At 51.5% G+C, this 24,429-nt stretch overlaps 1 protein-coding gene across 2 annotated transcripts in view; it reads left to right on the forward strand.

The window, feature by feature from the left end:
• Hem (Nck associated protein 1 Hem) overlaps positions 1–24,429 on the forward strand; it is a 616,888-nt gene that overhangs the window by 77,496 nt on the left and 514,963 nt on the right. For both annotated transcript variants that reach the window (XM_068351161.1, XM_068351170.1), the window contains exon 2: positions 15,473–15,577. In XM_068351161.1, coding sequence (XP_068207262.1) covers positions 15,473–15,577 — 105 coding nt within the window. The remainder of the gene's footprint in view (positions 1–15,472; positions 15,578–24,429) is intronic.

The raw sequence follows: 24,429 nt of genomic DNA on the forward strand, positions 1-24,429 counted from the left end.
AATGGTTCCCGGACCTTCTGCAGCTCCTGACGGAGCTCCCGAGAGAACTTCCCCCACGACGCGAGCTACTGAGACAACTCCACTCCAACATCCCTCACAAGGCTGTGGCCTCGCTTCGGCTTCACGCCTGGAGACTCCAGCATCTCCTCACGGAGAGAGGCTTTTCGCACCAGGTTGCGGAGAGAATGTCTCGGCACCTGCGAAAGTCCTCTGAAGGAGTCTACCAGGCAAAGTGGAGAGTCTTTTGTGGTTGGTGTCGTGGGAGGGGTATCTCTCCACTCGATGCCACTATTCCAGCAATAGCGGAGTTCCTCGTATATTTGCGGGAGGAAATGCGCCTTTCTGTCTCGGCAGTGAAAGGCTATCGCTCAGCCTTAGGCTTGGCTTTCAGGCCGAAAGGTGTGGACATTTCTTCCTCGCTAGAACTCTCTCTACTCATACGTAGCTATGAGCTTAGCTGCCCCCAGTCGGAAGTGAGACCTCCTCCTTGGAACGTGGTTCTGGTCCTCAGGGCTCTTAAGAGACCTCCATTCGAACCATTACGCCAGGCCTCTGATCGCCACCTGTCTTGGAAGACGGCTTTCCTGCTCGCTTTGGCTTCGGCCCAGCGAGTTAGTGAACTTCATGGTCTCTCGTACGACATCGCCCATTCAAAGGGATGGGGGGAGGTAACGTTCAGGTTCGTCCCTGAGTTTGTTGCCAAGACTCAGAATCCTGGAGTGCCGGATCCACGATTCGACTCTTTCAGGATCGCGAGTCTCCGTTCTGTAACAAGTGACCCAGACCAGCTGCTACTATGTCCAGTGAGGTGTCTGAGGTATTACTTGAAGAGAACAGCTGCAGTTCGTCCCCAAGTGCGGGCATTGTTTGTAAGCACAGGCAGGACGAAGAGGAGGGTCACCAGGAATACCATCTCGGCTTGGATTCGAAGGGTTATCTACCACGCCTTGAATCCAGACCCTCCTCCGTCACGTCGCCCTAGGGCACATGACGTCAGGGGCGTTGCTACGTCCCTGGCCTTCAAGAGAAACTTCTCTGTGACGCAGTTGCTTCAAGCTGGGGTCTGTAAGCGTCAGACGACCTTCACAGCCCACTACCTGCAGGACGTGACCCACAGGAGCCTCGATACATTTTCTATCGGCCCTGTAGTGGCTGCACAACAGCTGGTCTAACCTCAGGCTCCTTTATGGACAAGTAGCAGTAGGTTGAGGGTGTTGTTACCCAGTTTTAGTCTGCGTGAATGAAAGAGTATGTCTGACCCTTACTTCTTTCTTCATTCTCCCCTCTCTTGGGGAAGCAGCATCCTGGTCTTCGCATAACTGACCTCGACCTCTGCAGGTAACCCATGCTTCCTTGTGCTCCTAGTGTTAAGTTTAATACTGTCGCGTCCCCCATACCCTGACGAGGTGGTATTGGGAACGTCCTATCCTAGATTCCTATCTAAAGGTCTCAAGGTCAACTTCATAGGACGAGTCACGCTTTCCTCCACACACAACTTATGTAGGCCACTCGTTCCTAGCGAAGCAAGGAACTTGTGAGGTGCAGGGGCTCCTTTTCTCAATTGCTACTCACTGGGAGGCGGAGCCCCCGGGCAAAGCCAAAGTCAGTAAGGCTGGGGACTTTCCACCCTTCCTAAGGGGTAAGTCACCCAATGTAAATAGCGTGGTTTGTATTTCGGTTACGGAACAAATGACAAATTCGGAGATAATTTGTATTTTTCCTAACCATACAAACCTTAGCTATTTACACATATTTGCCCGCCAGCCCTGACCCCCAAGTCAAGTCCTACCTCTAAGTGAAGTGAAGCAAATCACCGGTGTGTGGGGGGGAGGGGTAGCAAGCTACCCCTCCCCCTACCCCCGCTAACTAGCGGGGGGGGGTAGTTAACCCTCGTTAAAAACTATTGCCTCGTCATTTCAGCTACGCCGAAAGGTAAACCCAATGTAAATAGCTAAGGTTTGTATAGTTAGGAAAAATACAAATTATCTCCTAATTTGTCATATTTAATCTGTTTTTGCTTTTTCTTTTTCAGTGTGTTTGAAGTTGGCCTCTACTACTATGCGTACTTGCCCTGGACTTCCCGGCCGCCCTTGTGGGACCTTTATGTCGGCGGTTGACACCGATCCCCACACCTTATGTCCTCACTTTAGGGGCCAGCGGTGTGATAGTGGTAACGTGTTTATAGAATGTAGGGAGTGGTCTACCTCCCAGTGGGAGAGGTTTGCCCGCCGCCGGAAGAAAAAGTCTAAAGGGATCTTTCTCCTTCAGAGGTTTCTTTGAAGAGAGAAAATTCCAGGACTTCTTCTTCCGTAGCCCTTTCCTCCTCCGAAGCTCCCCCTCGAGCAGTCTCTTCCGAGAGGCCGGCGAGTGGTAGCGTAGACCGTATTGCTGATGACCGATCCCGGGGTGCGGGAGAGGTAGTCGCCTCCTATAGTGAGGCGGCTACCCCTCCTCCCCCGGAGGTGGATTTGAATATGTCTAATCGTGATTTGTTACAGCTTTGGGCTTCCTTGGGACTGCAGGGTTTGCCCTCCAAGGAAGCCCTGTTTGACATGATCAAACTTGGTGCAGCTGTCAAACAATCGCCAACTACAGCAGGGTTAGATCCTCTGTCTGTGGTTGACGTTGTTGTGACGGAGACATCTCGTGGGTCAAGTCAAACCCCCGTTCCTGTTGCTGAGGTAGCTGACGGCTTAGATTCCCCCTCCGAACACCTTTCGAGGGAGGATCTAAGTCCCACAGTCTCTCCTGCCGGTGATTCTCCCCCTCGGGGGAGTTCACTTACAGAGACTCCTCTGCGGAGGCCCCTTGATGGTCAGCCTGCTGACCCCACGGCCCCTCGTGGGCGTATAAGGCGGAAGGCTCGTCCTCCCCTTCGCCGTAGAGGCCTTCCTTCACCTCACAAGGGAGTTAGGAGGCGCCTCTTCAGCTCGTCGTTGCCACAGTCCTCTGCGGAGGAGACAACACGCCGTTCGCCGACCCTGCCAGCTACCACTTTAGACCTCTCCGGGGATCGTTCGCGATCTCCTTCGGATGATGGTCGTCTTTCGGGACACAGTGACCAGTCTTCTTCCAGACCTGCTGACTTGCCGTCACCCTTCGACGTTGCGCGCCACCTGATCCTACTACTGCGCAGGCACCGGGCCCTTCGGGGCTTAAGGGCCTTGAGCGCAAAACAGCGTCTGTTGCCCTCAAGTGCCAGGTTCTTCCTGCGCGCCCTCCTGCTGCTGCTGCTGCTGTTCCTGTCTTAGCGCCACAGCGCTCACCTGCGCGCGTGCGCGCCCCTGTTCCTGCTACGCGCCAGGGTTCCCCTGCGCGCCTACATCCTTCTGCGCCCCGGCGCCCTCCAGCAGTTCCTGTGACAGCGCGCCAGCGCCCACCTGCGCCCCAGCGTTCCCCGGTTCCTGCCTCGTCGCGCACAGTTCAAGAGGTTCCTACGCTAGCGCACAGGCGCTCACAGGTTCCTCTGGACTCGCAGCGCCCGTCTGGAGTTACGCACTAAGCGCGCCAACGCGCAGTTCCAGTCCCAGCGCTCACGCGCTCGCCAGTGCGCTTCCACATAGCAGCGCGTCGCCCAGGAGCCGCCTAAGCTAGCGCACGGGCGCTCACAGGCACCCCAGGGCTCTCCTTCCAGACCGCGCGATCCTGCACGCGTTCCAGCCGCGTGTGACGCTCCGGTTGCGCGCCCAGTTCCAGTCATCAAGGCGCCCCTTGCAACCCTCCAGCGCACACCTGTGCGCCCTCATCAACCCGCGCGTCCTGCTCGCCCACCGCAGCAGCGCACACCAATGCGTCCGCATCCTGATGCGCGCCCACGATCACCTGCGCGCCCACAGGCGAGTATGCCTGTCCTTTCGGATCAGCGCCTACCTACGCGCCATCCCTTCCTCGCGCTATCCTGAACCGGCGCTCACATGCCCTCGCCCGGTTCTTCCGGATACGCGCTCAGGCGCCCCTGTCCTCTCGCGCCCTCCAGGGCCGCATCAGGATGCTGCGCGTCCTCGCATCCGGCCGCCTCCCGTTCCGGCTCCTGCGCGCCACACGCCCTCGCCATCTCCTACGCGCTCCCGCGCCCACGCGCCCGCTCCTCCGCGCCCCCGCGCCCGCTCCTCCGCGCCCCCGCGCCCGCACCATCTCCTGCGAACCATCGCTCCCACACTCCTGTGACCTCGCCTACGCGCCACCGTGCCCTCGTGCCCGCTCCACCACCCTCTCTCGCCCATGCCGATACGCGCCCGCGTGAGCGCGAGATTCCTGTGTCACGTGATCCTTTCGCGCGCGACCTTGACCAGGGCCCATCACGCAACCTCCAACGCGAGCGTCGCCAGGTGGACAGGTCTTCGTCTCGTTCCCCTCCCCACAAGCGCAGACCAGCGCGCTCGCCGGAGGAGGGGCGGTTCCCGGACAGGTCTAAGGACTCTTTCTTTTCAGCTTCACAGGCGAACCCGCTTTTTTCAACTCCTCCAAGGGATCGAACGATCCCCTTCCCTCCAGAGGGAGTGTCTGACAGCGAGACTGTCAGCCAGCAGCCCTGGTTCGGTACCCTGGTCAGAGCTCTTGTGCAGGCGATGAAGCCCGCCCTTTGTGACATGGGTCGCAAATCAGTGGCAGCTTCCTCCCCCCTTAAGAGGAAGAGAGGAGTCTCTCCTGTGGAAACACCACCAAGGCCTATTTTGTCTCCTCGCAGTTCCTTGCGCAAAGCTCCTTCCCCCACCAGACTTTCTCTCCCTCCCCTGCGGATGAGGATTACCCATCCTCAGGAGAGTCGGACGAGCCGGACCATTCCCCCATCGCACCAATGGGGGAAGCTCCGCCTCTCCCTGAGAAGTCTTCTCGTCCAGGGCGGAAAAGAGCCTGCACCCATCGTTACTCGAGTCCTGTTTCCCCCCCAGGAGGGAACCTTAGGACTCTAAGACGATCCCTAAATCGTCAGCAAGGATCAGTCAGGAGCCATTTAGACCTTCCGAGGATGTCCACGTGTCCCCCCAGGAAGAGCCACTGGGGACGGGAGACTTCGCTGCCAGTCCTTCAGGAGGAGAGCACCAAGAGTCAGAACACACATTCTGGCAAGTCCTGACCCTCATGAGGAACCTCAACGGAATCCCAGACCCTGAGATTCTTCCTCGTGAAGGTAAGGACACGGTCCTGGACCGCGTCTACGGCACCCAGAAACCCTCTAGGGCCAGTGCAGCTTTGCCCTGATCTCAGGGGATGAAGAGTGCCAGGGACAAGGTCGAGGGCCAGCTCGCTGAGCTTGCCTCCTCCAGCAGATCCAGCGCCGGTAACGAGCTCCTCCCTCCTCCTCGAGTCCATCAGAGGAGGTACTTTGAGATCCTTGAGGAGTCTTGTTTGGGTCTTCCGATGCATCACTCCGTGGAAGAACTCACCGGAGGAGTCCCTCTAGAGAGACTCTCCAACCGGCACGTGTCCTACTCAGCTACTGGGACCCTAAGCCAGGGGAAAGTCGCTAAGTGTGCCATGCAGGCAAGTTCGTGGCTTGACATCTGGCTGGGGTCTCTGGGCATCCTGGTGCGGTCTGAGGACCTCTCCAAAGAAAGCACCAGGAAGGCACTGGAGACTTTCTTACTCTCAGGCACACGGACCATTGAGTTTCTGGCCCACCAAGTCTCGAGCTTGTGGGCCAATACGATTCTCAAACGTCAGGACGCTGTGGCTGAGAGGTTCCACCAGAAGGTTCCCAGTTCGGAGGTTAGCAGGCTCAGACACTCTTCCGTGTTCGGTAAGAGTTTGTTTGAGCCTAAGGACGTGGAGCTTACCGCTGAGAGGTGGAGGAAGTCCAACCAGGATTCCCTCATCCATAGGGCCCTGACATCAAGGCCCTACAAACATCCAGCGGCTCAACAGCCTCATCTAGCTAAGGACACGAAGAAGATCACTGCAGCAAAGCCGAAGATGTCTAAGCCCTTTCCTGCCAAGAGCAGGAGCAAGAAGTCCTCCAGGAGAGGCAAGAACCCTAGAAGTAACAGCCTAGGCCGTAAATGCTAGGGTTGGCAGTCCCCTTGCATGTCCACCAGTGGGGGGATGCCTACAAAGTTGCGCAACAAGGTGGCAGCAACTCGGGGCAGATGCCTGGACGATTTCCGTGATCGCTCTGGGCTGTCGCGTCCCGTTCTGGCTGATGAGGAGAGTACTCTACAAGACCAGAGTATCGGTCAGTCTCTCAATGACCTCCATAGCTCCGCTAGGGCCTCTCGCAGAATGGCTCACCAGTCCTTATGTAACTTCTTACGGAGCTTCTGAGGGAACTCCCTCCACGTCACGGGTTACTCACACAACCACATGCCAACATCCTCCACAAAGCCGTAGCTTCGCTTCGACTTCACACCGGGAGACTATCCAGCATCTCCTCAAAGAGAGAGGATTTTCCCAACAAGTTGCGAAAAGGATGTCTGGACAACTGCGCAAGTCTTCCGCAGTAGTCTCCCAGGCGAAGGGGCGAGTTACTGTGGTCGGTGTCGTGGAGAGGGTATCCCTCCTCACGATGCCACTTCCAGCAATAGCGGAGCTCCTCGTGTATTTGCGGGATGAAATGTGCCTTTCAGTTTCGGCTGTGAAAGGCTATCTATCAGCGTTAAGTCTTGCCTTCAGGCTCAAAGGATAGACATTTCTCCCTCGCTGGAACTCACTCTCCTCATACGAAGCCATGTTCTCTCCTGCCCTCAGTCGGAAGTGAGACCTCCTCCTTGGAACGAGGTTCGAGTCCTCAAGTTTCTAAAGAGACCTCCCTACGAACCACTACGTAAGGCCCCAGATCACCACCTTACCGGGTAGACAGTGTTCCTGCTAGCCTTATCCTCGGCCAAGCGAGTTGCATGGTCTCTCATACGACATCGCCCATTCATGGGGATAGGGGGAGGTAACGTTCAGGTTCGTCCCTGAGTTTTGTTGCCAAGACTCAGAACCCGGGAGTGCCGGACCCGCGGTTCGACTTTCCAGGTTTCGAGTCTCCGTCCTGTAACAGATGACCCAGACCATCTCCTACCTTGCCAGTAGGGAGTCTGAGGTGGTGTCTTAAGAGAACAGCTGCAGTTCGTCCCCAGGTTCAAGACTCGTTCGTGGGCACTGGGAAAATGAAGAGAAGGGTCACCAGGAATACCATCTCAGCCTGGATTCGCAGGGTGTTACACCTGGCCTTGAATCCTGACCCTTCTCCGTCACATCGCCTAGAGCGCATGATGTCAAGGGCATAGCTACGTCCCTGCCCTTCATGAAGTATCATTCAGTGACGCAGGTCCTCCAAGCGGGGCTGTTGAAGCGTCAGACCACCTTCACAGCCCTTTACCTGCAAGACATGACCCACAGGAGGCTCGATACGTTTTCTATCGGCCCTGTGGTGGCTGCACAACAGCTGGTCTAAACCTCAGGCTCCTTAATGGACAAGTAGCAGAAGGTTGAGGGCATTGTTACCTGGTGTTAGTCTGCATGAATGAAAAGATCTGTCTGGCCCTTATTCTTTTCTTCATCCTCTCCTCCCTTGGAGGAAGCAGCATCCTGGGTTCTCTGCACAGCTGACCTCAAACCACTGCAGGTAGACCATGCTTCCTTGTGTTCCTAGTATTAAGTGTAATACTGTCATGTCCCCATACCCTGACGAGGTGGTTTTGGGAGAGTCCTAGCCTAGATTTCCTTCTGAGGAACTCCTGGTCAACTTCCTAGGACGAGTCACTTTTCACCTTCCCACACACCTTACGTAGGCCGCGGCTGTTTCACAACCGCCAGCGAGGAGCAGGGATTCCCTATTGTCCGAGTACTTAAACGCTCGAATATGGAATCCACGGTCAAGCCAAAGCCAGTATGGCAGGGACTTACCACCCTTCCTAAGGGTTAAGTCACCCCATGTAAATAGCGTGGTTTGTATTTGTTACGGAACAAATGACAAATTCGTAGATAATTTGTATTTTTCCTAACTATACAAACCTTAGCTATTTACACATATTTGCCCGCTAGCCCTGTCCCCCAAGATAAGTCCTACCTCTTAGTAAAGTGGAGTTCGCACTGTGTGTGTGAGGGGGGAGGGGTAGCAAGCTACCCCTCCCTACCCCCCGCTAACTAGCGGAGGGGTAGTAAACCCTCGTTAAAATTCTTATGGCTCGTCATTCAGCTACGCCGAAGTAATTACCCCATGTAAATAGCTAAGGTTTGTATAGTTAGGAAAAATACAAATTATCTACGAATTTGTCATGTTTCAGCTTTGGTCTTCCTTGGGGCTCTACTTGACATCATCCGATTGGGTGCCGCTGTCAAGCAATCGCCGACTTTGGCAGAGGTTGATCCTCTGTCAATTGTCGACGTTGTGGTGTCAGAGGTATCCAATGCGGTATCTCCTAATATCTCTGCCTCTTCTCATCCCGCAGTAGCTGAAGGCTTACTTTTGCCCGTTCCTGCACAACCTACGAGGGAGAAACTAAGTCCAACAGTCTCTCCTGCCGGTGATTCTCCCCCTCGGGGGAGTTCACTTACAGAGACTCCTCTTCGTAGGACTGCAGAAGGTCAGCTTGCTGATCCAACGGTCCCCAGAGGGCGCATCCGTAGCAGGGCTCGCCTTCCTCTTCGCCGGAGAGGCCTTCCTTCACCTCATAAATCAGTGAGGAGGCGCCTCTTCGGTTGATCATCGTCGTTGCAGTCCGCCACAGAGAAGTCTCGTCAGCGTTCACCGTCTGTTCTTGCTATGGTCCAGGACCTCTCAGCGGATCGTTCGCGATCCCCTTCGGTGGAAGGTCGTCCTTTCGAAGGGCACGCCGACCTTCCACCCAACAGACCGGCTGACCTGCCGTCGCCGTTCCTGGCAGCTGATGCGCTTTATTCGCCAACGAATCCTGACTATCATGCTAGTCAGGCACCGATCCCTATTACGAGGCAACAAGGGCGTACTCGCCATCGTGCGCATACGTCCCTTACGCGCCATGATGGTCATGCGCGCCAACGTTCTCCTGTGCGCAAGGCTTTGCTTGAGGTAGCGCGCCAGCGCTCACCTGCGCGTTACCAGTGCACCACTGTGCGCCACTGCGCGCCTGCGCGCCAGCGCGCCAGCGCGCCACTGCGTGCCATCAACCTCCTGCGCGTCAGCAACCCCCTACGCGTCAGCGCTCGCCAGCGCTCTCCTGCGCGCCAGCGCTCTCCAATGCGCCAGCGATCTCCCACGTGCCAGCGCCCACGCGCATCCATCTCTCCTGCGCGCCCACAATCTTCGGATCTGGGAGCTGTAGGGAAGTCAAGGACTTTGCCTACACACCAGCGCTCGCCAACGCGCCGCCTGCTGTCTCCAGCGCGCCATCGCGCAATCGCACGTGTTCACCTGCTCATGCCCATGAGGATTCGCGTCCGCGCCTATCCTCTCCAGCAGTTATGCACCGCCATCCTGACGCGCGCCGCAAGATGCGCACCCACGCACACAGGTCCAACATCCTGATCCTGCGCGCCCACGCGCACGCGAACATTCATCCGCACGTGCGCTAGCGCACAATCAGCCTCCTGCGCACTCTCCTGTGGTCCCACAGTCTCCCGTGCGCGCTCCTACGCGCCATCACTCGCCTGCACGCCCGCGCACGCCCTCGCAATCGCCCGCGCATGCGCGCACGCACGCGCCAGCAGTCTCCCGCGCCCGACCCCGGGTATTTCCCATCGTGCGAGTGCCAACACGCTCCCCCGCGTGAGCGCCAATTCATTTCCGCGCGCGAGGCTGCAGGACAACGCACGGCAAGGTCGCCATCGCCACATTCCCCTCCCTCCAAGCGCAGAACAGCGCGCACGGCGGTGGAAGGGAAGCATCCAGAAAGGTCCAGGAACACTTTTTCTTCTTTCCAGGTGAACCCCCCCTATGGAAACTCCTCCCAGGGATCTGTCGATTCCTGTCCCTCCAGAGGGAGTTTCTGACAGTGCAGCTGTCAGTCAACAGCCATGGTTCGGGGCACTAATCAGAGCGGTTACACAGGCTTTCAAGCCTGTGCTCTCTGAGTTAGGCCACAGATCCTTGGCTGCGTCTACCCCTCTGAAGAGAAAAAGAGGAGTTTCAGACGCGGTGACTTCTCCAAGAGCTAAGCTGTCTCCTCGTAAGCCCTCGAGGCAGGTTCCTTCCCCCCCAGACTTTTTCTCCCTCCCTGTCGGACGAGGATTTCCCGTCCTCGGGAGTCACGTGAGGTGAGACATTCCCCCATCGCACCAATGAGGGAAACCCCACCTCGCGTTGGAAAGTCTTCCAGGGTAGGGGCGGAGAAGAACTTGCCTCTGTCTTTGTTAGAGTCCTGCATCCTTCCCAGGAAGGAGTTGAAAGACTCGAAGACAGTGCCAAAATCCTCGATGAGACTTAGGACGAAGCCAGCTAGTCATTCGGAGAACGTCCGCGATTCTCCCCAAGAAGAGCCTTTGGGGACAGGAGACTTCGCTGCAAGTCCGACATCCGTAGGAAAACTGCAAGAGTCCGAACATGCATTTTGGCAGGTTCTGAATCTTATGAGGACTCTCAATGGGTTTGCCGACCCAGAGATCCCCCCTCGAGAGGGCAAAGACACGGTCTTGGACCGAGTATTTGGAACTCAAAAACCTTCTAAGGCCAGTGCGGCTCTGCCCTGGTCTCAGGGGGTTAAGAGTACCAGGGACAAGATCGCGGTCCAGCTCTCTGAGTTAGCCTCCTCCAACCGCTCCAGTGCCGGCAACAAGCTTCTCCCACCTCCTCGCGTACAGCAGAGGAGGTACTTCGAGATCTTGGAGGAGCCTTGTTTAGCTCTTCCTCCTCACCATTCCTTGGAAGAGCTTACCACGGGGAGTCCCTCTTGAGAGACATTCCAACTGGCAGGTCTCATTCTTGGCAACTGATTTCCTTAATCAGGAGAAGGTTGCGAAGTGTGCTATGCAAGCCACTCTGTGGCTGGATATCTTGTTAGGGACCTTAGATATCCTGATACGCTCTGAGGATTTCTCCAAAGAACGTACCAGGAGAGCTATGGAGACGTTCCTCCTCTCAGGCACTCGCACGATCGAGTTTCTGGCCCACCAAGTCTCGAACTTGTGGGCGAACACCATCCTGAAACGTCGGGATGCAGTGGCTGAGAGCTTCCATCAGAAGGTCCCTAGCATCGAGATAAATAGGCTCAGGCATTCTTCCTTGGAAGGAACGAATCTGTTTGAGCCTAAAGACGTGGAACATGCTGCTGAAAGGTTGAGGAAGTCCCACCAAGACTCCCTCCTGCATGCGGCTTTGACATCCAAGCCCTATAAGCCTCCAACACCCCAGCAGTCCCGTCCTACCAAGACCACGAAACCGACAACGGCAGCGAAGACAGTGGTGTCTAAGCCCTTTCCTGTCCAGGACAGGAAAGGCAAAAAGTCCTCCAGGGGAGGTAAAAATCCTAGAGGGAGCAGCCGAGGCCGCAAACGCTAGGATTGGCAGTCCCCCTGCATGTCCACCAGTGGGGGATGCTTACAAAGTTGCGCAGACAGGTGGCAGCAACTCGGGGCTGATTCCTGGACAATTTCCGTAATCGGTCAGGGATGTCGCGTCCCGTTCACAACATCTCTACCTCCCCTGATGACAAATCCAGTGTCATTGAGCTCCCTTGCCATGGGATCAGCAAGGGGACAAACCATTCAGGCAGAAGTCCAGACCCTGTTGAAGAAGGGCGCTCTCCAAGAGGTCGTCGACGGGTCACAAGGCTTCTTCAGTCGACTCTTTCTTGTAAAGAAGGCGTCTGGAGGCTGGAGACCGGTCATCGACCTCTCGGCTCTGAACAAGTTTGTCAAAAAAACTCCATTCAGCATGGAGACCGCAGACACGGTCAGACTAGCAGTGAGACCGCAGTACTTCATGTTTACACTGGATCTGAAGGACGCGTACTTCCAGATCCCAGTCCATCCGTCTTCAAGGAAGTACTTAAGATTCAGCCTAGACAACAAGGTGTACCAGTTCAAGGTGCTGTGTTTCGGTCTCTCCACAGCACCACAGGTTTTCACCAGAGTGTTCACCCTAATTATCTTTGTGGGCACACAGGATCGGCATCCGTCTCCTGCGTTATCTGGACGACTGGCTGATCCTAGCAGACTCGGCGTCATCCCTTCTTCAACACTGAGACAAACTTCTGGGACTTTGCCAAGATCTGGGGATCATGGTAAATCTTGAGAAGTCCTCTCTGCTTCCCACTCAAAGACTGGTATACCTAGGCATGATTATAGACACCAATCTCCACAAAGCCTTCCCATCAGACGACAGGATAGCAAGGCTGAGAAAGGTCGCAAGCCCCTTTCTCAGACGAGAAGAACTTCCAGCCCAATCGTGGTTACGTTTCCTCGGTCACCTCTCATCTTTGGCTCGTCTAGTTCCCAACGGTCGCCTCAGGATGAGATCCCTCAGTGGCGACTCAAGTCCCGGTGGAATCAAGGTTACGATTCCACGGACGTCATGATCCCTATGGGACCTGTGGAACGGACGGAACTCCAGTGGTGGGTGACAGACGAGAACCTACGAAGAGGAGTGGATCTTCTCGTCCTCCCCCCGGATTTGATGCTGTTTTCGGACGCCTCAAAGAAAGGATGGGGGGCCCACGTACTGCACCTCACGACCTCAGGCCTGTGGTCAGAATCAGAAAAGTGCCTCTATATAAACCTTCTAGAGATGAAGGCCGTCATTTTGGCCCTTCAACAGTTCCAACAATACCTACCAGGTCACTCTGTGGTGGTGATGAGCGACAGCACCACAGTAGTGGCTTACATTAACAAACAAGGAGGTACATTTTCGAAGCAGCCATCCCATCTTGCAGTAGAGATACTGAGATGGACCGAAGTCTACCCGATTCCACCATCGGCACGTTTCATTCCAGGCAAGAGGAATGTGCTCGCCAACAATCTGAGCAGAGCGTCTCAGATACTGAGTACTTTGTGGGGCTCCCCGATCTGTTCGCAACAGCTTTGAACTTCAAGCTTCCGCTGTACTGCTCCCCAGTCCCTGATTCCAAGGCGCTCTGGCAAGATGCCTTCCAACAACAGTGGGACAACATCGACGTTTACGCTTTTCCCCCGTTCTGTCTGAGGAGGAGGGTGCTCAACAAGACCAGAATATCGGTCAGTCTTTCAATGACCCGCATGGCTCTGCTATGGCATCACGCGGAATGGTTTCCGGACCTTCTGCAACTCCTAACGGAACTACTGAGAAAACTCCCTTCAAGACACAATCTACTCAGACAACCACTTGCCAACATCTTCCACAAAGCCGTAGCTTCGCAACGACTTCACGCCTGGAGACTATCCAGCATCTCCTCGCTGAGAGAGGATTTTTGCAACAAGTTGCGATCAGGATGTCTGGACATCTGTGAAAGTCATCCTCAGCTGTCTACCAGGCAAAGTTGAAAGTCTTCTGTGGTTGGTGTCGTGGAAGGGGTATCTTTCCACTCGATGCCACTATTCCAACAATAGCAGAGTTCCTCGTGTATTTGCGGGAAGAAATGCGCCTTTCAGTGCCAGCGTTGAAAGGCTATCGCTCAGCCTTAAGTCTAGCCTTCAGGCTCAAAGGAATGGACATTTCTTCTTCGCTGGAACTTTCCCTACTCATACGAAATTATGAACTTTCCTGCCCTCAGTCGGAAGTGAGACCTCATCCATGGAACGTGGTACGAGTTCTCAGGTCTCTTACGAGACCTCCCTATGAACCATTACGCCAGGTTTCAGACCGCCACCTAACTTGGAAGACGGTGTTCCTACTAGCTTTGGCTTCGGCCAAGCGTGTTAGTGAACTTCATGGTTTGTATGACATCGCCCATTGAAGGGGATGGGGGGAGGTAACGTTCAGATTCGTCCATGAGTTCATTGCTAAGACTCAGAATCCAGGAGTAGCAGACCCTCGGTTCCACTCCTTTCAGATTTCGAGTCCATTCTGTAACAGATGACCCAGACCATCTCCTACTATGCCCAGTAAGGAGTTTGAGGCTATATCTCAAAAGAACGGCTGCAGTCCGTCCTCAGGTGCCAGCGTTATTTGTTAGCACAGGGAGGACTAAGAGGAGGGTCACCAAGAACACCATCTCGGCATGGATTCGTAGGGTGATCCATCTGTCCCTGAATCCAGACCCTCCTCCGTCACGTCGCCCTAGAGCACATGATGTCAGGGGCGTAGCTACGTCCCTGGCCTTCAAGAAGAACTTTTCAGTGACGCAGGTTCTTGAAGCTGGGGTGTGGAAGCGTCAGACGACCTTCACAGCCCACTACCTGCAAGACGTGACCCACAGGAGGCTCGATACGTTCTCTATCGGCTCTGTGGTGGCTGCACAACAGCTGGTTTAAACCTCAAGCTCCTTATTGTACAAGTAGCAGAAGGTTGAGGGCATTGGTATCTGGTTTTAATCTGCATGAATGAAAAGGTTTATCTGGCCCTTATTCTTTTCTTCATCTTCCCCTCCCTTGGGGAAAGCAGCATCCTAGGTTCTCTGCATAGCTGACCTCAAACCACTGCAGGTAAACCATGTTTCATTGTGTTCCTAGTACAGTATTGAGTTAATACTGTCACTTCCCCATACCCTGACCAAGTGGTATTGGGAGAGTCCTAGCCTAAAGTTTCCATCTAAAGAACTTCAGGTCAACTTCATAGGACGAGTCACACTTCATTATACCTTCACACACAGCTTGCGTAGGCCGCAGTCCTTGCGTAGCAAGGTTCTAGCGAGGTGCAGGAACTCCTTATTTTTGAGTGCTGACACAGTCAAATAACGAGCCCCCGGGCAAAGCCAAAAAGCCATTACTGGCTGGGACGTCCACCCTTCCTAATGGGTGAGTCACCCCTATTAAATAGCGTGGTTTGTATGTCAGTTACGGAACAAATGACAAATTCGTAGATAATTTTTATTTTTCCTAACTATACAAAACTTAGCAATTTAATCAAACTTGCCCGCCAGCCCTATCCCCTTTGAAGTCCTACCTCCAAGCAAAGTGAGCTCAAGCACAGGTGTGTGTGAGGGGGGGTGGGGGGAGTGGTAGCAAGCTACCCTTTCCTATCCCCGCTAACTAGCGATGGGGTAGTAAACCCTCGTTAAAATTCTAATGGCTCGTCATTTCAGCTACGCCGAAAGTAATACCCCTATAAAATAGCTAAGGTTTGTATTGTTAGGAAAAATACAAATTATCTACGAATTTGTCATATTCTGAGATAATTTGTATTTTTCCTAATGATACAAACGTGTACCTATTTATACAAACCCACCCGCCAGCCCTATCCTCCTTGAAGTCCTACCTCCAAGCAAAGTGATCTAAATCACTGGAGTGTGAGTGGGAGCGGTAGTAAGTTACCCCCATACCCCTGGTAACTAGTGGAATGGGTAGTTAACCGTCGCTAAATTTTAAGTGCTCGTCCTTTCAGCTTCGCCGAAAGTAGTACCCCTGATAAATAGCTAAAGATTTGTATCGTTAGAAAAAATACAAATTTTCTACCAATTTGTCATATATGGATAATTATATTGATCTGATTTATTTGCAGGCATGTGGCGATGCAAAGTCAAAACCGGCATTTTTGTCAGACAAGAGTTTGGAGTCATGCATCAAACACATCGTCAGAAAATTTCCAAACATCGACAGCAAATCGGTATTTTACTGTTATTGTACAGCATTTTTCTGTTATTATTTTAAATGATTTTTTATAGTAATTCATATAAGGAAATACATTACTAAAAATTTATTGATCCTGCACTATATACAGACCTTTGCTCTTTACGCAGTAGTATCATTTCGGCGATAGCTGAAACCAGTCGTTAAAGGTTTTAGTGGGAGGGTGGAGCAGGGTAGACCAATCACCCCAATCACACAAGCCTAGTAAACAATCGTCACACTTTATTTCGGCTCTATAGAGTAAAGACGTAGGCTTACTCTCCTGTCAAAACCTTTTAACCGGTTTACGGTTAAAAGCAACTGGTCTAAAAGTTTGGAAATAACTTTTTATGAATAGTACTTACCTGGCAGTTATATATATATAGCTGATATCTCTAAAATCGGCAGAATTTTTCAAAACGAGGCAACCGCCTTGTGGTGGTTGGGAGGTAGGTGGTAACACCCGTCATAGGGTGGTCCAAGGAATCATTCCCGTGTCCAAGACTTCAGTTCATCTCTGCCGGCTGGATCGAAAACATCGTCGGTCCACCATTGAGAGTTTTTCGAATCATTTTCCCTTCTTCGCTTTTTTGGACTTCGTTTGGTGAAGTACACTGATTTAGGGATTTGGCAATCGTGTTTTATTTTTATTATTTACCTTGTTTATCATGAGTGATAACTTAATTTTCGTGTTTGTGCGAGTGATGTATGCAAGGTGAGGTTACCTAAAGTGTCGGTTGATCCTCACAGTTTGTATGCAGAGGTTTTGTTTGTGCACTATATTTTAGGTCCAAAGTTTTTAATCCTGATGACGGAAATACGTTCCGGCAACTCTATGACGTCACAGTCGTGTGACGTAATCTTCATGTATGTCTTGCAAATTCTCTTTATTTGTTTTATGTAAAGAATGGGAGGAATTCCACTTATATAAGTTTTTTAACTTTTAATGTAAAATTTTAAAGAAAGATTTGTCCATTTGGTATTCGTTCTTTCAATCATCGATCTAATTTCATAAATTAAATAGAACTAGCGTATGGTTAATTTACGCTGTTACTCGTTACTATCGGTGCAATCCCAACATGCCTTGGTAGCGTTCTTTTCGATATGGGAATTAAAGTGTTGGCTATTATACTCCAACAACAACGATATGGGAATTCTAGTTTTAGTAGCATTTTCATTTATATGTTCCTATTGTTTACATTTATATATATAGATACGTTATTGCTATATCTGTTCTTTTTATCATTACAACTCGCTTGTTTTTGAAAACCCTTTTGAATTAATTGTGGATTACATTTGTTTTCCCTTTTTTCTGTTCATTTTAATCTTTAACGTATAACTTTCCCGGCGTTTGTATGTAACTACCGGGTAGGTATTTATGGCATTTAATTTTACCGGTGGTTATATGTAACTACCGGGTGAGTGTCTTCAACATCTATTTATAATCTCAACTCTTGCCCGGTGGTTTTTTCTTTTTGTGCCCGCCGGGTAAGTATGTTTGAAAGTTTATTTTATTATGGAAATGTCAGTTTAATATTTTATAAAAATATTTTGTTACAGTTTATATAGCAAGTACTAGAGACGATTTTGCTTTCTCATTCAAGCCCGTGGCAGAAGAATAAGTTCTCTCACAACGGGCAGGTCTAATTATGGTTTTTTGTGTAAGAGTTTAATAGTGCAAGTTTCAGTGCTAAATTAGGCATTGGATTCTTTCAGCACAGTGGACGTCGTTTTCCTAGCCTTAGACCTCTTCCAAGCTCCCCGGCCCATGGGAGAAGGAACGTCGATCGGCGAAAGGAAACGAGAGGCGTTAGCTCACGAGCAAACGCCCTCGCGAGCGTTCCTGTTAACGTTCCCAAGAATGCTCGCCCTTGCCATGGGAAAGCAGAGAGCGTTGAACGTTAAGATTCTTACACTGCTTTTAAAGTTTTGCATTGCATCACTTTTGATTTTAATGGCAATACTTTAAGTCATAGATATTCGCTGCTAATATCAATGCTTACAAACCATCATTGACTCGGTTTTTGTCCCAGAGCGCCAGTCGGCCTTATGAACCCTCTGGTCGGAACCGAACGCAACGAGCGGCATAATGAATATCATTTTGCCTTAACGGTCGGCGCTAAGTCTTTCAAGACAGGACGAATGCAGCCTCGTCTTTCAGGGCAAATGCAGCCTCGTCTTTCAGGACGAATGCAGCCTCGTCTTTCAGGACGAATGCTGCCTCGTCTTAAAGGACTAATGCAGCCTCGTCTTTCAGGGCGAATGCAGCCTCGTCTGTCAGGACGAATGCAGCCTCGTCTTTCAGGGCGAATGCAGCCTCGTCTTTCAGGGCGAATACTGCCTCGTCTTTCAGGACGAATGCAGCCTCGTCTTTCAGGGCAAATGCAGCCTCGTCTTTCAGGGCGAATGCAGCCTCGTCTTTCAGGACGAATGCAGCCTCGTCTTTCAGGACGAATGCTGCCTCGTCTTTCAGGACAAATGCAGCCTCGTTTTTCAGGGCGAATGCTGCCTCGTCTTTCAGGACGAATGCAGCCTCGTCTTTCAGGGCGAATGCTGCCTCGTCTTTCAGGACGAATGCTGCCTCATCTTTCAGGACTAATGCAGCCTTGTCTTTCAGGGCGAATGCTGCCTCGTCTTTCAGGACGAATGCAGCCTCGTTTTTCGGGGCGAATGCTGCCTCGTCTTTCAGGACGAATGCAGCCTCGTCTTTCGGGACGAATGCAGCCTCGTCTTTCGGGGCGAATGCAGCCTCGTCTTTCGGGACGAGGGCAGCCTTGTCTTTCGGGACGTGGGCAGCCTCGTCTTTCGGGACGAGGGCAGCCTCGTCTTTTGGGGCGAGTGCAGCCTCGTCTTTCGGGGCGAGTGCAGCCTCGTCTTTCGGGGCGAGTGCTGCCTCGTCTTTCGGGGCGAGTGCAGCCTCGTCTTTCGGGGCGAGTGCAGCCTCGTCTTTCGGGGCGAGTGCAGCCTCGTCTTTCGGGGCGAGTGCAGCCTCGTCTTTCGGGGCGAGGGCAGCCTCGTCTTTCGGGACGAGGGCAGCCTCGTCTTTCGGGACGAGGGCAGCCTCGTCTTTCGGGACGATTGCAGCCTCGTCTTTCGGGACGAGGGCAGCCTCGTCTTTCGGGACGGGGGCAGCCTCGTCTTTCGGGACGGGGGCAGCCTCGTCTTTCGGGACGGGGGCAGCCTCGTCTTTCAGGATGATGGGACGATCGCCACCTTGTCCTTTCAGGGTGACGCCACGTCTTATAAGATCTTTGTCAAGGATGACTTTAGTGATCACTTTTCTCCTGTTGAATTGTTTGAGGTTAACAGAAGGAGAGGATCCTAAGTTCTGTTGCTCCATGTTCCCCACCCTCTGAGTTTTCACGTGGTCATTAATGGAGCTTTAAGAATATATTAATTTTTGTTTCTTAAAACAGAAACCTTTGATGACTAACAACAGTAGGAGCCAGACTTTGCTACTTCTGGCGAGCCTGGGAGAGAAGAGGAGCAGTCCTTTGGTCCGTGATTTTACTAGGATGGATGCGAAATCTTTTTCCTAGTGAATCCTCCTTTGTTAGTTACTCCGATAAGACTTTTCTGCCTAACCGACTTTGCAACTTCAATGTCTCTCTTTTGGGAGAGGGTGTCTTTTGTCCGGTCCTGGACGTAATGCTCTTTACGCCTTCGTAAAGAAGTCAAAGTTCTCCATGGAGACATCAAATCTTTGGAGAAGAGGGGAGCAGACCTTTGGTCAGTACTTCTTCTGAAGGAGGATTCCTTTTTCCTTTTATAGGGAAACCTCCTTTAGTTTTTAGCTACTACGATTCTCTCTCCCAGTTCTAGAGAGGAGTCTAAGTGGCAGGCTATGCAATCAAACTTTTTCTGAGGTTTGTTTACAAGGAAGAACGGGTGTAGAATGGGTCAGTTTCGGGCGTGTGTTTTGGGGTCAGCTCCGCCCCTCTCATGTTCACGTAACTTTTGCTTTATGTATCGGAATACTGCTCTCTGGAGAAATCAGAGCGTCCCTGTATCTGGATTTTTAGATAACGTTGAGCCTATCAAATAATTAGGTCTTCGTGTCAACAAGAAGAGTCTCTTCTGACACTAGGACGCTCAGCACCTTGTCTTTTAGAACGTTCAGCGTCTCGCTCTGTTAACCTCTCGGCTCCACGTCTTACAGGACTTTTGGCACCACGTCTTACAGGACTATCGGCGCCACGTCTTACAGGACGTTCGGCGCCTCGTCTTACAGGACGTTCGGCGCCTCGTCTTACAGGACGTTCGGCGCCTCGTCTTTCAGGACGCTCGACGTCGAAGTTCTAGCATGAGGCATGACTTTGAACATGTGAATCTAGGACTTTGTGATGACACTAGTCGAATCGTGTGTCGAGATCAAGGACGCCTTCGTTCTGATTTTTTGGATCTAGAAAGGAGGTTTGTTCTAGGGCAAGAAACATTGGGGCAAACGTCCTCAGCAGGAAGAGACTTGTTTTTCCCTCAGAATGGTCTCTCAACCCGCAAGTCTGTCAGTCTCTGGATGTTGTGGGGCAGACCTGTAACAGACCTTTTTGCCTCCAACTGGAAGAAGAGGATCCCCTACTGCTGCTCCCTAGTCCCGAACGAGGAAGCTGTAGCAGTGGACTCCTTCCTGATGGATTGGACGGGGGTGGACATGTTTGCGTTGCCCCCGTTCGAGATCATCAATCTGGTCTTCAGGAAATTCGCTCTTCTCGATTCGGGGCGAATGATCCTAGCGGCTCCATTCTGGCCTGCTAGGGAATGGTTTTCGGAAGTGATGGGCATGTTGATGGACTTCCCAAGAAGACTTCGGCAAGTCCAGATCTTCTCAAACAGCCCCACTTCGAGAGGTATCATCTTACCCCCCTTGCTCTCAACTGACTTCCTTCAGACTGACTAGAAACTTGTCAGATCTCGAGGCTTTTCGGCACAAGCGACGAAATCTATTGCCAGAGCAAGGAGGATCTCTTCACAAAGAGTACCAATCTAGGTGGGAGACCTTTAGAGCTTGGTGCAGGCGGCACAAGTTTCCTCATCCACTACCTCTCTGAGCCAGATTGCAGACTTCTTCTTATTCCTCAGACAGGATGCTAAGCCGGCTGTATCTACCATCAATGGATACAGCAGTATGCTCTCCGCCGTCTTTAGGCATAGAGGCCTAGAGTTGTCCCAAAATCAAGGTTTGCAGGACCTCATTGGGTCTTTTCAGACGATGTAATAGGTACTCTTAAACCCGGATGTGGTGTTTTAAGTTTCTGTGGTCCAAGAAATTTGAACCTATCTCGCTAGCCTCTCTTCGGGTTGTAGCGAAGAAAACCCTCTCCCTTATGACTCTAGCGAATGCCAAGAGGTCAGCGAAGTCCAGGCGATTGGGAAGAGGGTGAGCTTCAATTAGGATAGGGCAGTTTGTGCCTTAAGGTTCATCTTTCTCGTAAAGAGCGAGAACCCTTCGTAACCCTGTCCTACGACGTTTGATGTCATTAACCTCACGAACCTAGTGGGTCGAGAGAAGGAAACACTCCTCTGCCCAGTTAGGTCCCTCAAAGTTTTTTTTTGGCTCACACTATGAACGTGAGCTGTGCATCCAACTTGTTATGGTGTTCAGTGAAAGATCCGCCAAAAACCCCTGTCTAAGTATGCTTTGTCCTTTTTTTTCCTGAGGGAGAAAATTAGGGAAGCCCACCTCTTATGTGAGGAAGGACACTTTGCCCTGTTGAAATTACGGGCTCACGAAGTGAGAGCCATTGCTACCTCTCTGGCATATCAGGAATATATGTTAGTTAGGCTATTCATGGATGCTATTTTCTGGAGGAGCAACTCTGTCTTCGCTTCTCATTAACTTAGAGAGGTGAGAGTAGACTTTGGCAAGTCCTATACCTTGGGCCCATACACAGCTGCAGTTTCTGTATTAGGCAAAGGAGTTAACCCCACTCAACCTTGGTTTATATGCATGTATGACGGTTTGTGTTTTCATGATGGTCTGAGGACTTCGTCTTGTGGTGCGGTTCCCTCAGTCTAGATAGATAGTTTACGTCTATGTTGCAGGGTTAGGTGGTTAGTTTTAGTAAGGTTGCAGTTTTTATTATATGGGGCGAAGGTAGTTAATGAAGTCTAGTCAAGTTGTTGGTCTTATCCCTTTGACAGACTCGATTGAGTTTTTTACAGCTTTGCAGGCTTACTCCTGGATAAACTCTCCTAAGGGAAAGCCACTCTAAAGGCTGTACCTTTGAATCAGCTACCTTAGCAGGCAAGGAATCAAGGTGTTTTTATCTCCTACAACTCTATTGTTGTTTCCCCAACGATGTTTACTGTCTGTTTCCCTCCTCCAAATGTGTGAATCAGCTATATATATATAACTGCCAGGTAAGTACTATTCATAAAAATGGAGTTTTTATGATAAAACAAAGTTTTATGAATACTTACCTGGCAGTTATATATATATTCGAAGGCTCACCCACCTCCCCTCAGGAGATAGGTCGGGCATAGATGAACTGAAGTCTTGGACACGGTAATGATTCCTTGGACCACCCTGTGACGGGTGTTACCACCTACCTCCCAACCACCACAAGGCGGTTGCCTCGTTTTGAAAAATTCTGCCGATTTAGAGATATCAGCTATATATATATATATATAACTGCCGGGTAAGTATTCATAAAACTTTGTTTTATCATAAAAACTCCATTTTTATGAATACTTACCTGGCAGTTATATATATATTCGAAGGCCCACTCACCTCCCCTCAGGAGACAGGTCGGGCATAGATGAACTGAAGTCTTGGACACGGGAATGATTCCTTGGACCACCCTGTGACGGGTGTTACCACCTACCTCCCAACCACCACAAGGCGGTTGCCTCGTTTTGTAAAATTCTGCCGATTTTAGAGATATCAGCTATATATATATAACTGCCAGGTAAGTATTCATAAAACTTTGTTTTATCATAAAAACTCCATTTTCTTTCAGATGGTGACCCTGTTACTTCCCTTCGCGAAGCAACAGTGCCCACCTCCGAGGGAAGTCTCTCCCATTGCTGCTTGCGGCAACTCTTACCTTTCTTGGGGCTTTCGGGTCTCCCTGCTAAGGAAGGGTTCTTAAGAGTGTTACAGCTTACTGCAGTACGCTCTGCTTCTGCTCACCTTCGTTCCTTAAGCTCCGGCGAAGGAATGAGAACAATGGCAGAATGGTTCCCTTTGGGGTTCATTCTTCGGGGTGAACCCAAAAACTGGCTTCGGTTACGTTTCACAGGCAGCTCTCAGTGCCGACCTTCAACTTGAACAAAGCTTGTCGACGAGAAACAGAGCGCTTCCCGGAGGTCCGCCTCTAAGGTTTGGACTACTTTCCCTTCAGAGGTGAAGTTAACTTCCACCAGGTGTTGGGCATTTTGTCTTCTGAGGAAGAGTTACCTCCATCAGCCGCTATCCAACAATCTTCCCGCTTGCAGGGAGATTTACCGATAGTGGCAGCAGTGACTGGCCTCCATTCCCACCTGCGGGAAAGACTGCCTTCGCCGGGGTGCTTTCACCCTCGGGGTATTCCTTCGGCGGGAATTGGATTCGTCCATGACTAGCTCTTGCTCTTCGGAGCTTGACGACGAAGGAGTTGGGTGAATCCTTGCAGTTCTTGCTCATTGCTGCCATACCCTCAGGGTACAAAATAAGTCTCATGAGCAATTTCCCTTGCGATCTTTGCTGCAGATGATGATGCCTGCCGACCTCTTGCGAGTCTCGTAGGCTTTAATTCTTTGGGGTTTTTGCTGACTTTGTACCTTTTGGGTACAACAAAGTTCTTAGAGCTTTGCGAGGCTAGGCCCTTTGGGACCTGTGCTACATAGGTTCTACCTCCTACAAGGGAGAAACTACTCGTAGACTATAACTCTTCATGGTTATTTTCTACATCCTGCCTTTTGGGGCACAACAAAGCTCATGGAGCTTTGTTAGGCCAAGCCCTTTGAGACCTGCGCCTCATGGTTTCAACCTCTTACAAGGAAGAAACGGCTGTTCTTCAAGCCCAGTACAACCTTTTTATGTTCCCTTCTGAGGGGATGACATAAGGTACTCACCAACCCCCTGATGGGGGTTAGGGTGAGCAAGAGTACTTCGCAAAGACCTTAATTTTGCAGAGAAGTCATGCGCAGTGTTGCGCATTCATTCACTGAGCTCTAGGAAGTTGGTGGTCGATCTCTTCTGCGTGATGAAGGTCTGCCATGAGTAGAGCTTCACTTTAGTGTTAATCTAGTGCACTCTACTTTGGTAGCCCACAGACCCTCAGCTTACTGTTGTGTCAAGGGCGCACTACTTAGGCAGCACACACTTAATTATCTTACCTGTACTTATCCTTACAGGTAAGAGTTAACTCTCCTCGCTAGCCTTTTCCAGTGGTCGCTGACAGTGGCTGCCATTCGCTAATGCAAGCCGGCGCTTGCCAGCATTCGCTAATGCTGGCCGGCGCTGGCCGGTGTTCACTAACACCCAGCAGCATTCGTTAATGCTCGCCAATTCTCGCTAATACAGTAATCGCCAGCGCTTGCTAATACTCGCCAGAGCTCGCCTATGCTCTCCAGAGCTCGCCTATGCTCTCCAGAGCTCGCCTATGCTCTCCAGAGCTCGCCTATATTCGCCAGTGCTCGCTGATACTCTACAGCACTCGCTGATACTTGCCAGCGCTCACGATTGTTCGCAGATGTTCGCTGGCGCTTGCTATCGTTGGCAAGCCTGGACAAACCTGCTCAGCATCTATGTTCTCGGCATTTCGGGCCAACAAACCCTTATATGCGAGACTATGCTTTTTTGTGGGAAACTCCCTTCCTGAGGAGGTTTACACAACTACAGATGTTCGGTAACATCCCATAACTACA

This window comes from Palaemon carinicauda, chromosome 2 (genome assembly GCF_036898095.1).
Source record: "Palaemon carinicauda isolate YSFRI2023 chromosome 2, ASM3689809v2, whole genome shotgun sequence".
NCBI lineage: Eukaryota > Metazoa > Arthropoda > Malacostraca > Decapoda > Palaemonidae > Palaemon > Palaemon carinicauda.